The 13,972-nt window shown below is 34.6% G+C and overlaps 1 protein-coding gene across 3 annotated transcripts in view; it reads right to left on the bottom strand.

Annotated features, from left to right (window-relative positions):
* STAM (signal transducing adaptor molecule) overlaps nt 1–13,972 on the bottom strand; it is an 81,682-nt gene that overhangs the window by 19,159 nt on the left and 48,551 nt on the right. For all 3 annotated transcript variants that reach the window (XM_036888978.2, XM_036888986.2, XM_036888994.2), the window contains 4 exons: nt 6,716–6,806; nt 4,668–4,860; nt 3,365–3,459; nt 41–129 (listed from right to left, as the gene is read on the bottom strand). In XM_036888978.2, the coding sequence (XP_036744873.1) occupies nt 41–129; nt 3,365–3,459; nt 4,668–4,860; nt 6,716–6,806 (468 nt within the window). The remainder of the gene's footprint in view (nt 1–40; nt 130–3,364; nt 3,460–4,667; nt 4,861–6,715; nt 6,807–13,972) is intronic.

Consider the following 13,972-nt stretch of genomic DNA (forward strand, 5'->3'; position numbering starts at 1 on the left):
ATACCAAGTATGAACCAGTGTCACGGACGAAATCACTTACCTCATCAATGAAGGCTTGTTCTGGCTCTGGCTCTATTGTTTCTACCTGAACATCATCACTAAATTGTACCGTCTTCTTCTCCGTTTTAACTGCAAAATATGTTACATTTATCTTTTCCTTATAATAAATTTGAAAATCTATTTTAAAGCATCCTTAGTTCCAGGAGAGAATTTGGTTTCTTCTTATATTCCTCTCAAGCTGAAAGACTCAATTTAAGAATCAGGTTGTAGATTTAACCAATAATGATAGAACATTACTTTGTGAAATTGTATTAATTTTCTCTTATAAACATTTTAGTTTTCATAAAAAGTACTTCACTAAAATTAGGAGATGTATTTCTGAAAGGATAATTAATCACCTACTACTTATGAGAATTTAGTAAACTAGTGAACAAAAAGCAAGTTTTACATAGCATAAATGAACTTGGCAATTTAAAATAAACCCTCTTTTTAAATTATCAGACCTTACAAAGAAAAATCTCATTTGTACACCATGCTATTTCAGTGTAATGAATTGGAAAGTAGCTGTATGTTTTCAGCATGCCACTCAGAGTTTTTTCACTAGACTTTTTCCTAGGAGAACGACAACCAGGCCACTGGAGAATTTTTCAAGTGGTATTGACAGGGATCTGAATTCTTCACTAAATCAATCCATATTTTTAATTACATGACTCTCTGCAATGAAAAAATAACCATTAAGGGATCTGCAAACCATTGTCTAGAAGCCATACTTCTCTTGCTCAAGAAAGCAATCCTGTAAAACTATTCGATATAACATTAACTAGTCAACATAAGATTATGATTTACATAGCAATGAGTTTTCTTGGAAATAACACTGAAAGGCACATACAGCTTTAAAAGACTGATATTCTTTTCTGGATTATTAATCTTTTATCAATGTGGTCAATCAGTATTCATAAAAATATTAAAAATCAAGATGGAAAGGGAACTGAAAAAGGGGTAGAATTAAGGAGGGGAAATAGTATTTATTAAACTGTTAAATGTGCTTAATGAAATACTACGTTTCCCCCAATGAAACTTCAATACAAACGTATGAGATGTGCCCATTTTATAATCGAGGTTAACGGTAGCTTAGAAAATTAATTTTCTTTCAGGAGAAAGCTAATAAATGGCAAAGCTTGGTTTTGAATAGCAATTCTCTGACTCTACTAGCCCACACTACTGGCATCTGGCCTGCGATTTTCTCTGAAATCAAGACATCGTATCACATATGTAGTCTGTGTTATGTGCTTCTCTAAAAAATAAAAATAGTTTAATGTCCAACATAAGGAATATATTCATCCCATTCAAGTCATCATAAAGCGAAATTCTACATACAAAAAAAAAGTTCCAACTAGCTTCATTTTCCCATGGGGTAAAGAGACATCTGATTTAGATGTTTTTGCCTTTCATAACAGAAAGCTGGCACAGCACATTGTTGCTGTCCATAAGAGATCACATGGTAGACATAATACCCTGACCATGCACAAATTTACAGTGTTTTTTTCTCATAGGGACTAATACAATTACTATGTATGTACGAGTAAGTGTGTGTGCATTGTGTGTGTGTATAAAAATATTTATATATGTATATGATAATGTGCTTTCACATTATCTTACTGCATCTCCAAAACAAAAACAAGGTAAATAGGGCAGGTCTTTCTACTTGACACATTAAGTAAAGTGGGTTCCTGTTTCCTCATGAAAAGTAATGCTACAAGAATCACGCTAACACTCCTTTTCCAAGCTTAAGAATTCAACTCTATTACATAAACTCTGATGTTTCTCTTAGGTGGTCGATAGTGAAACATATGAGAAGAGTTGGAACATTTATATCAATGCTGCATGCTATATGATGGGAAAAAACATGAGAGATGGCTACATTAGCTACATGAGATTTTGGATCTCATCTTCAACAGAAGTCCAAGGCAATTCAATCCTCTCCAACAGGTGATTCAGGAAAAAAAAAAAAATCAAAACTCAAAGCCAAAAAACAAACAATAAACCCACCACCGTCAGCCTAGGTTACAAAGTAGGCATGTTATACACGCCACTTAAACAAGGTTCTATAATATGTTTTTGAGTTCCAACAAAAAGAACTCCACTAAATGAATGGGTATCAGGAATCTGTCTCTATAAAAATGGCAAAGACAACGTGGCAGTAACTATGAAGGGCACTGCTTTACCTAAGATGAACATTAATGTTTGGTTTCTTGTAAAATCGCCTTTTCTTTAAAGTGATACATAAACAAACACACACTTATTAATCATTTATTGTATAAATATTTATATAGTATGTATTCTGGAAAGTATTCAGTACTAGGTGCTGCTGGAAATGAAAAGATGACAAAGATGAATCCTCTCTTAAAATTCTTGTAAACTAAAGACCCAAATATCTTGCAGCTTTCAACTTTTCTCTAACCCCTTCTATCTGGTATTACAGAAGGACAAGATGAGTTAAAGTATTTTGCCAGACAACTGTAGCTTATCAACTTATAGACAAACACTCTTAAAATTCTAAACTTTTCAATTGCTAACAGAAATCTTTCTAGACTAGAACATATGTGTTTCCTCAAACAGGAGATTATGACTTAATCTTGACGACGTGAACACATCATTATAAAGATGTATTAAAGTACATTATTATGTAGAAATATAGAGTGAACTGTCATACCAACATTCTAATAGGCTGCCAGCAATTAAAATCTGCCACTGTTGTGCCTGTGATATCACTTCACCTTCTTGGCCCCACTTTCTATTTTATTTCTCCTAGTCAGTAAATCAAACAAAAAGCTATTTATATGACTAGTTATGGCTCTTTCTGAATATCTGACATAGGGACTTAGGAAAGCCATTAAGTTGCTTAGAGGCCACTGCTTTCAAGTTTGGGGCTAGCCACTAGAGAAATGTCTCAACTTTTGATTAGGAAGCATTCTCAATGAGTTTGCTCATTTGTCACACTTTTATCAATTGATAATGAAAAATGTACTGCATAAATTCCATAACACTTTTTATTCTCCATTTTTACTATATATATATATATATATATATATATATATATACACACTTATTTATTTAGAAAAAATATATATATATATTTATATTTATATTTAGAAAAATCCACAGCCTGTCTATAGATAATCTTGGTAGATCATTTCAATTCTTGGACGATTAGACAATTTACTGGTAGGGAGCTGCATGTTTAATGAACACACTGGAAGCACTAACATTTCAGAGTCCCTGTTGCAGAAAGTTGAATTTACTCAATTTACATTAAGAAGAGGATTATGTATTGTCATCCACTGACAGAATGGAAAATACTTACTCATTTCTGGTTCAGCAGTGAGATCTGCAGTCACAAAATTTGAGGGAAATAACCCCATGCCTTGATGGGTTTCACCTTTCCACCAGTTGGGATCACTATGAGGAACAAAAAAGAATGCTTTACTATAATTAAGATACTTATTTCTATAAATCTTTACCTTTTATAAATGTTAAGTGTTTAACTTACATCATTACCAAATTTGAATCCCACAATAATCCAGCAGAGGTGAAAAATGAAATGTAACATTGTTAGAAGAGATGAGGCCTCAGAGAAGTTAATAAGCTATGAAACACACAGTTCTTTATATTTTGGAAGGCTGGTGAATGCTTTCAGGATTTAATATAAGGCTCCGAATCACTCTTTAAAAAAGATGTCTCCACACTTAAAAACTGTCAACTTCAGGTAGTTCATGGGTGCCAGTATAGAATCCTTTCATTATAATAAGATATATAGTAGCTTTTAATCCAAATCTCCATTTCTAAACTAATGCTTTCTCTAATACATATTAGCAAATTTTCCCCCACACGACAACACCACGTATGACAGATGACACTGTTTAGAGCACAAAATGTTCACAAGGATCACACTCCCAGGTACATACCCATGGTTCACCATTGTGTCCCCTGTACCCAGTATAAGGAAAGCTAGCAAGCTCTAAATAAATACTTGTGAATGAATGAATAATCAAGGTTTTGTGCAATTTCCAGCTCAAACTTCACATCATTTTCTTACACTCAAGAAAACATATTACCGTAAGTGTGACAGTATAGGAATAACTTTAAATCTATTTGAATTTTTTTAATTACTTGCAAATTTTAGTACTTATCATTAACAATAATCAGTAACAATTTTCAAGTAAACATTAAGCCACCGTTAAACAGATGTATTGCCTCCCCTAAAATGTAAGTGTATATAATTCCATGTAAAATTCATTTGTTTCACAGATATACTATTTTGTGTAAATAAATATATTATGTATTTCTTATAAATTCCTTAAATATATATACATATTCAAACTATTTTCTAAAATCTGAACTTTTTCTAATTTAATAATCTATATTATTAGAACCACAAATGAATAGACTAAACTAGGCTGCCAAAATAAACAGATGAGAAAAAAATTAAACTACAAAATAAGAATCCAAACAGTATGACACAAGCAAAGCAACCATCATACAGAGAAAAGTATCTGTGTTAATATTTTTAAATACATTTGGTAATGGCATTCAACAGGAATAATATGAAACAGAAGTACTATGTTACATATTTTCATATGAATGTTCAATATAATATTAACCATCACCTGTCATCAAGAACTGTAATAATTTCTCCAGCTTTAAAAGTAAGTTCATTATCTTCAGCAGCTTCAAAGTCGTATATAGCACGAACTTTTCGGCCTTCATGTTGGTGGTTAGTTAGGAGATTGGATGTGCTTGGATACAAAGTGGAAAGAGTGGTTGTCTGTTGCCTTTGTTCCTTCAGGGATAACTCAATGGCTAGAAAATAATGGGTTTTAAAAGACCCAAAATATTAATATATCTAATAATCCAAAGAAGTACAAAAAGACACCTGAAAGTCAAAAGTATCCTTTCACTAGTGTAACTGTAAACTACAGCATAGCCTGTTATTATACTGAACAAAAATCATTTCATCAATTTTACTCATTCATTCACAACTAAAAGTTTAAAAATAACAAAAAAAAATTGAACAGCACAGTGACATTTCTACTGAACAGATAAAATTTAAATTGTTCTGTGTAATAAAAAGACAAACTCTCAGATCAATTAAAAAAAAAATTTTGCTGCAGATATTTTATATTTTATCTTTTCAGTATATTTCTGGAGCTCAAGTATCCAAAACGATAATCAAAATCACTTGGGAAGTCAAGAGTACCAAATCTCATTAAGGACTTAACTAAATCAGGGCCTCAAAGGTAGTATCTGAGAACCTATATTTTATTGCTCCAAAGGTAATTCTTACATAATCAGTCTGGGAATTGGAATTTGGAAATAAATAGTCCCACACCTAACAAATCCACCAAAATAAAATGGATTCCAAATGTGCCTCCTCTCTCTCTACCACTCCTCCCCTAATGAGAGTCATTACCATGTGTCACTCAGGCTCTGCAATGTAACCTTAATGTAATCAATCTTGATAACCCTGATTTCACCTCAAACCATAACTCCTTCCCTTCCATCTCGGTTCTAGATCAATAAGAGACCTGATGGGAAAGCAAAACTTTAAAACTATCGTTAGAAAATACAGAAAATATCTTTTAGGAACTTGGGGTAGGAAAAAATATCTGAAGACACAAAAAAAGCAAAAATCCTAACAGAAAAGAAAAAATTTTGACATCAAAATTTAAAACTGTTTGATAAAACATGCAATTTAAAAGTTAAAAGTAAAAAAAAAAAAAAAAAAAAAAGTTAAAAGTATAAGCCAAAAACCAACAGTAGACATCTATAATAAATACAACAGGCAAAAGATAACATCCAAAATAAAGACTTTCTACATATAATTATTAGAAAGAAAAGACTCAATAGAAAGACAGAATAGCTAATAAACATACAAAAAAGGGACTCAGCCTCACTACTAATCAAAGAAATAAAAATTAAAATAATTCTACATCATTTAAGCCTATCAGATATAAGTTCAAATGACAATACCACATGTCAAATTAAAAATAAAATAGTTAAGAGCTTTCATACATTGTTGATGGAAAAGAAAATGACACAACTATTTAGCAAAGCTGAAGATATACCTCCCATGAGCCACCAATATTGCTTTTAGTCACACAAAATAGTCATACACAAACACACACACACACACACACACACAAAAGAAAAGGTACAGGGGATACTGAATACGCACTTACTATAGTAAAAAACGGTCAGGAAACTCAAATGTCCATCACTAGGTGGATAAATTACAGTATATATTTGCTCACACACTGGAATATTATACAGCAGTTAAAATAAATGGAACTTGATATATATGTCTCATGAACAGATCTCAAGCATATTGCCACACACAAAAAACATATATTGTTGCACTATAGATGGTAATTAGGGTGTACTACTTACAGAAAAAGAATTTATTGAACATAAAGAAGTATTTGGTTTTGTTTATGGATATACAGTGTAGTAAAAATATTGTAAATATAGGCTGAAAAAAGGACACATATAATAGTGGTTGTCTCAGAAGAGGAAAGAAGTGATATTGAAGAGAGGACAAAATAGATGTGAGTTTTAGCTGTAAAGTCTTATTTCTTTTACTTGTAAAAATCTCTGGGAAAAAAATATTAAGCAAGAGTCCTAATTTCTTCCCACTATCAGAGACTTAAAAACTTACCTTTTGCTAAATCTTCTTCTTCTTTTTTATTGGCCACAGTACCAGGATCTTTGGCTACCAGAGCTGGGCTTGCTTTCGCTTGTTCTGCAGCCTAACACAAAAAAAGAACACAGTACTTGAGGGTTGTTCTCAAATTTTCCTTCTCCCACCTAATCTGAGAACTTGCAAGATCCTACTTATCAATCTATCATAGACTTCTGAATAAGAAAAAATTACAAATTGGAGCAGCCTCCACTTTGAAAGGAGGGGAAGAGTTAGAATTGGAGAAAACAAACTGAGACAATTGGATAATGAGGGATGATAGCCTAGTCACACCCTTCCAGATCTGTGAAGTTGATAAACTAAAAGCAGACAGTAGGCAAACAGAGAAGACACTAACTAAAGGAAGATTTACAAATTTTTAGAAAATTCTAAAATCAAAAAAGTGGGTGAGCAAGGGAAGGAGATGGTATTTTAAAAACAAAATTTTTGAAAATTTAAAGTACCTATTGAAGAGTTACATTTTATTGCCTCCTTCCAGGTGAAAAATCAGGCTGTTACCTTTAGGAACCCCAATTTATATGTAACAATATAAGTGCTCATAAAATACCATTTGTAAACCAAACACAAGTACTTAATTCTGACAATATATTCCTTTCTTAAGCATATTTTGTAGACAAGGTTGTATACAAGTAAATATGTACATAAATTGATTCACACTTATACAATTATAAGCTTCTAAGCCTCAATGGCCTCTGAGGGTTTTTGCATGGCTATCAAGACAAATCAGACTCTAGCCTCACCATCAACCATTCTGTCAGTTACTGGAAACTGCAGCATATACATTTATCTACTGGCACTTCAACACCTCTAACACACACTTGCTTCTACTTATAATATCTTCTCTGGCTCCTTTTATTCCATCCACATTTTTCTGACTGAGTTTCAATTCACTGGTCAGTAAACAGCTAAAATAATACTTGCTCAGTAAGGATCCCCTCCTCTGTGTTCTGTTAATAACACTTTCACAAGGTACTATAATATGGGTAATTAAAAATGCAAATCGTGGCATCAGGCAAACATGGATTCAAATCCCAGATCCACCACTTTCAAGTATGGGCTTGGTATGTTGACCTTTTTGTGCCTTAAGTTCATCTACAAATCAAGGATAGCAACAGCACCTACACACCATAGACGTTGAGAGGATTAAATTAACATGCAGCCTCCAAAATCAGGTGGAATGGTTGGGGTGGGGGACCCATTCAGAAGAAGAACATTATTTCCTGATATTTATAATATATGTAGAATTAATGTATGTCATACATATAATAACTATAGCATAAAGAATGCTGAAATGGGAAGTAAATCCTGTACAGTTGTGAGGTTTCTACATTTTACATGAACACTAACTCAAAACACACTGTGAAAACTTACAAGTATATTATAAATTCCAGAATAACCAGTAAACAAAAACTGGAATTCTAAAAAATACTCAAACTACCACATGTACAACATCTAGAATAGTGCCTTACACAAAGTGACAGACAGTAAATCTCAGCTTCTATTAAAATTATCTGCTTACATGTAGGACTCCATAACCAGGCTGTATATGCCTTGAAGGTGTATGTGCCTAAATATTAATTACAAACAATCCATAGAAGATTGTTGAGTAATAAAAGGCAAAATATTCAACATTATAGTAAAATACAGTTCTATATTCTTCACTCACTATATTCTAATTGCAAGCAAATGAGCATGGCATTTATATTTAGAAAAGCTGATTAGAAAAAAGCTCTTTGTAGTTCACTGAATACACCTTTAAGCATTCTCAATTCTGATCCATCACTAGTTGTAATCATCTTCAGATAATGTTTTAATTATCATTCATATCTGAAATGCTTCATCAGAGGCAGTTTTTCATTATACATGAATTTTTTTTCACAATATGGTTAATTTCACAAAACAGACATATTGATCTTTTGTGGTCTGTGAAGGAATCTGTACTGGTTAAAAAGGAAGTAGAGACAATATATTCAAAGTATTAAAAGGAAAAAACCTACAACCACATACACTCTATCCAGCAAGGTTATCATCCAGAATTGAAGGGGAGATCAAGAATTCGTTCCCCAGATAAAAGCTAAATGTGATCATCACCACTAAACTGTCTGTACAAGAAATAATAAAGGGATTAAGTGGAAAAGAAAAGTCTGTAACTAGAAATAACAAAATATAGGACCAAAAAAACTCACAGGTAAAGGCAGACATATAGTAAAAATATTGTATCAACCACTTATAAAGCTAGTATGAAGGTTAAAAGACAAGAGTATTAAAATTAGCTATATCTACCATAATTAGGGATACACAAAAAAAGATAAAAACCAAAACATGCAGAAGAGGGGAAGCAAAACTGTAGTCCTTTTAGAATGCATTTGAACTTAAGTTACCAACTTAATAGAGACTGCTATATACATAGGTTGTTACATATGAACCTCATGGTAATTACACACCAAAGACTTACAGGAGACATACAAAAAACAAGGATAAAAGAATACAAACATAACACTAAAGAAAGTCATCTATTCACAAGGGGAGAGACCAAGAGAAGAAGAAAGGAACAGAGAAGAACTATAAAAAACACAAAACAATGAACAAAATGGCAATAAATACATACCTATCAATAATTGCTTTAACATAAATGGACTAAAGAAGACATACAGATGTACAACGGGCTCATGAAAAGATGCCCAATATCACGTATCACTAATCATCAGGGTGATGTGAATCAAAACCATAAAAATATAAACTCACACCTGTCAGAATGGCTTGTACAAACAAGACAAGAAATAAAAGTGTTGGCAAAGATGAGGAGAAAGGGGTACCCTTGTGCACCTTTGCTAGGAATGTAAATTAGTGCAGTTGCAATGGAAAATACTATAGATGGACTTCAAAAACCTAGTGAATAAACATTAGCCTTAAACAACACATGAGACTTGATGGACTTCATAGCAAAAAAAAAAAAATTCAATTAAAAATTGGGCAATTGGACAGAGCACCTGAGTCAACATACCTATTTTTTTTCATTGGTAGATGAAGGGGATTAAGAGGTACAATCTTCCAGTTATAAAATAAATAAGACACAGGGATGTAATGTACAATACAGAGGATATAATCAGTATTGTCACAACTTTGCATTGTGATAGACAGTAAATAGACCTATTGTGGTGGCCATTTTGTCATGTATATAAATTTCAAATCACTATGCTTTATACCTAAAACTAATATAACATAATCTACCTCAATTATTCTTCAATTAAAAAAATGAAGGAAGTGCAGAAACAAGCTATAGTAAGATGTACATTCCTGAACTACACACTCTTCAAAGTTCTCTTCTATCATCAGGTTCTACAAATGGCAATGATACTTTTCTTCTTAACGTCAAATGCAGCAGCAGGGAGAGCATATCTTCTGTCAAAAGTTAGTGCTAAAAGGTGTGTCAATGCTGATATAACAAGCTTTCTAAGTAGTCTTACAGGATATCAAGAGAATAAATAGCAAATAATTCACACACATACAAAAATTAGTACTAAAAGGACTGCAACAACCTGAGTTAGGTGACGAAAGTATGAATCTTCTCAAATTTTTATATTATTTTCTTCTGTACTTGGATGAAAAAATATACCTTAAAATAATCCTTGATGTGTGGAAAAAGATGGCAGAATAGGAAGGCAAGGCAGAAACCTCCTCCCAAAAGCTCATAAAAGAAAATACAGCAAATACAACTAAACCTGAAAACGACCTGAGGACTGCAGAACAGACTACTTACACCTGAGGAAGAAGATACGACCACACAGAAAAGGGTAAAGTGAAAGAACCAAGACAGATTGGGACCCAAGCCCTCCCCACAATCCAGCCAACAGGTGGGAAACAGAGGAATGGATCAGGGAGGGGTAGGAACCCAGGAACACTGCACACCTGGCCCTGGAGATATGCTCTGGGAGCACAAGCCAATTATACTGGGTTCGGATGATTAGCTGGGCTGGACACCAGGGGCAGGTGGAACACTCTGGGAAGCTAAGACTCCAGCCACTGTGGAGGACAGGCATGCTCCGTTGTCAGTCCTGAGACTCAAAACAGAGGAAGCAGTTTGAAAGACTTGCCAGCAGCAGGAGGGGTACCAGAGGGGTGAGGGATGGATGGAGCTCTTTCCTCAGGAGAAAGGGCAGGTGGAGGATACCTCCCCAGCCGTTTCTTGGACCAAAAGATTGGGAACTCTCGGGAGCCCCACACTCCATCCCCCTTGCTGGAAATGCAGCCCCAAGGCTCTTCCCTGCAAATGCTGCTTGTAGAAAACCCAGTTGGCACAGCAGCAGCGTCAGACTTTGCTGTCTGGTAGGCAGAGGGAGACTCTCCCAGCTTCCTTGGCTTCATTTCAGCCCAACTAGGGAGATGCCTGCATAAGCCAGCCCCAAGAGCTCCTTCCTCCCTGTGAGTGTACAATCATGGTGCTGCATGACCTGCCTGGGCAGAGCTGCACTTCACCCTGCCCACCCCATCATCCCTGCAGCCCTGCCATTTCTGTAAGCCAGGCAGATGGAGGCTCTGCCCACAGTGAGCTCAGCAGAGACTCTTGAGCTGATAACAAAAGCAGTGGCTGAAGCAAACTGTCAAAACAGACAGACTCCACCCACTGCATGCCAAGAACTGCGGACCCAAAAAATAGAACCAGATCCTAGAGAGTAAAGCATCTTGAGCTTCTAAACACCATAAGATGTCTTCTTCATAAAACTGTTACTCCAGAGGCCAGAAAGCATAGCAGAGACATCTAATACAAAGGAAGAAACACAGAAACCCTGACAAAATGAGTAGGCATAGGAATATGATCAAACAAAACTACAAGACAGAATCCCAGAAAGAGGGTTAAATGAAACAGATCACCAATCTTCTTCATAAGTATATCAAAGAAAAAGTCATAACATGCTCATGGATTTACAAAAAGGTATTCAAAACCTCAGGGAGGACTTCAACAAAGAGACAGAAGACCTGAAAAAGAGCCACTAAGAGCTGAAGAATACAGTATCTGAAATGAAACATACAATGTAGGGATTTAAGACTAGATTAGTAGAGGAGGTAGAGGAGATGGTGAAAAGATAGAAATTAGAGAATAGGAAAACAAAGAAGCTGAAGAACACAGAGAAGAGAGGATCTCTAGGAATGAAAAAATGATAAGAGAGTTATGTAACCAATCCAAATGAAACAATACGTGCATAAATAGGGGTACCAGAAGGAGAAGGGAAAGAAAAAGGGTTAGAAAGTTTCTTAAAGGAAGTAATTTTTGGAAACTTCCCCAATCTGGGGACAGGAAATAGATACTCAGGTGATGGAAGCACAGAGAACCCCTAACCAAAATAACCCTAATGTAAGTCCGGGGGGAGGAAATCCCGGGGCAAAATACCTCTAAAAACAAAATTAGTCAAAGGGAGAAATAAAGTTAAAAATCTGTTTATTCTTACACACTGCAGTCCAGCCCATCTCTCTCTCTTGCTCAAGGAGCAGCAAAACAGGCACCCCTCTCTCCTCTCAGGTACAGATAAGCCCCTCAGTTGCCCAGGTAATACCCATTGACATGGAGATGAACTTCTCTCCACCCCTTATGCAAATCCACTAAAACCATACTTCTCTCCGCCCTTGAGCTCCCGTTGATATGCAAATATACTAAAACCAGGCATGATATTCTGGAGGTATTACAATTTTACCCACACCTAGGAAGAAAACACCAAGACATATAATAATAAAATGGCAAAGATCAAGGATAAAGAGAGTGCTGAAAGCAGTCTCAGAGAGAAAAAAGATGATTTATAAAGGAAATCCCATCAGGCTATCAGGAGACTACTTAACACAAACTCTGCAGGCCAGCAGAGAGTGGCATGATATACTTAATGTACTGAAACAGAAGGACCTTCAACCAAGAATCCTCTACCCAGCAACATTATCATTTAAATTTGAAGCAGGTATTAAACAATTTCCACATAAACAAAAGCTGAAGGAATACACCACCACTAAGCCAGCCTTAGAGGGTATGTTAAAGACAATGATATAGATGGAAATGACTCAAAGGCTAAACAGCTTTCACTAGTGACAATAAACCCACACTAAAGGTAGTAGAACTAACTGCCAAGCAAGTACGAAATTAAAACAAAAGAGCAAAATCAATTTATACACAAAATCAGTCAAGGAATACACAAAAAAATGAAGATTATGACATCTAATATGAAAAATGTGGAGGAGGAAGAAGGAAAAAAGTACTCTTAGATTGTGTTTGAAATAGACTAATCAGCAATTTAAGAGAGACTATTATATAGTAAGGAAGCTATGCTTGAACTTTTGTAAACTACAAAAGTAAAGCTTACAATAAATACACACAAATAAAAATACTTTTTTAAAAGAAAGAAATCCAATTACAATACTAAAGACAACCATCAATAACAAGAGAAAAGTGTATGAGAGAAAGAGACGACCAGAGAAGACCTGTAAGAAACAGCCAGAAAACAATTAATAAAATGGCAAGAGGTATGTATCTATTAATAATTACCTTAAATGTTGCACCAATCAAAAGACAAAAAGCAGCAAAATGAATACGGAAACAAGACCCATCTACATGCTGCCTACAAGAGATTCATTTCAGACCCAAAGACATACACAGACTAAAAGTGAAAGGATGGAAAAAGATATTCTATGCAACTAATAGGGAGAAAAAAAGCAGGACATTACATAATGATAAAGGGATCAGTCCAACAAGAGATATAATCATTATGAATATCTATGCACCCAACACAGGAGAACCTAAATATGTAAAACAAATACTAACAGAATTAAAGGGGGAAACAGATGGCAACACATTCGTTTTAGGAGACTTTAACACACCACTCACATCAGTAGACAGATCAATAAGACAGAAAATAAGTAAGGAAACAGAGGCACTGAACAATATATTAGATAGAATGGACTTAACAGATATCTACAGAACATTCCACTAAAATGCAGCAGGACACACATTCTTCTCAAGTGTACATGGAACATTTTCCAGAATAGATCACATACTAGGCCACAAATCAATAAATTTAAAAAGACTGAAATTGTATCAAGTAGCTGCTCAGACCACAATAATATGAAACTAGAAATAAATTACACAAAGAAAACAAAAAAGCCTATGAACAAATGGAGGCTAAGTAACATGCTTCTAAATAATCAATGGATCAGTGAACACATTAAAACAAAAAC

Source organism: Manis pentadactyla, chromosome 3 (assembly GCF_030020395.1).
Source record: "Manis pentadactyla isolate mManPen7 chromosome 3, mManPen7.hap1, whole genome shotgun sequence".
Lineage (NCBI taxonomy): Eukaryota > Metazoa > Chordata > Mammalia > Pholidota > Manidae > Manis > Manis pentadactyla.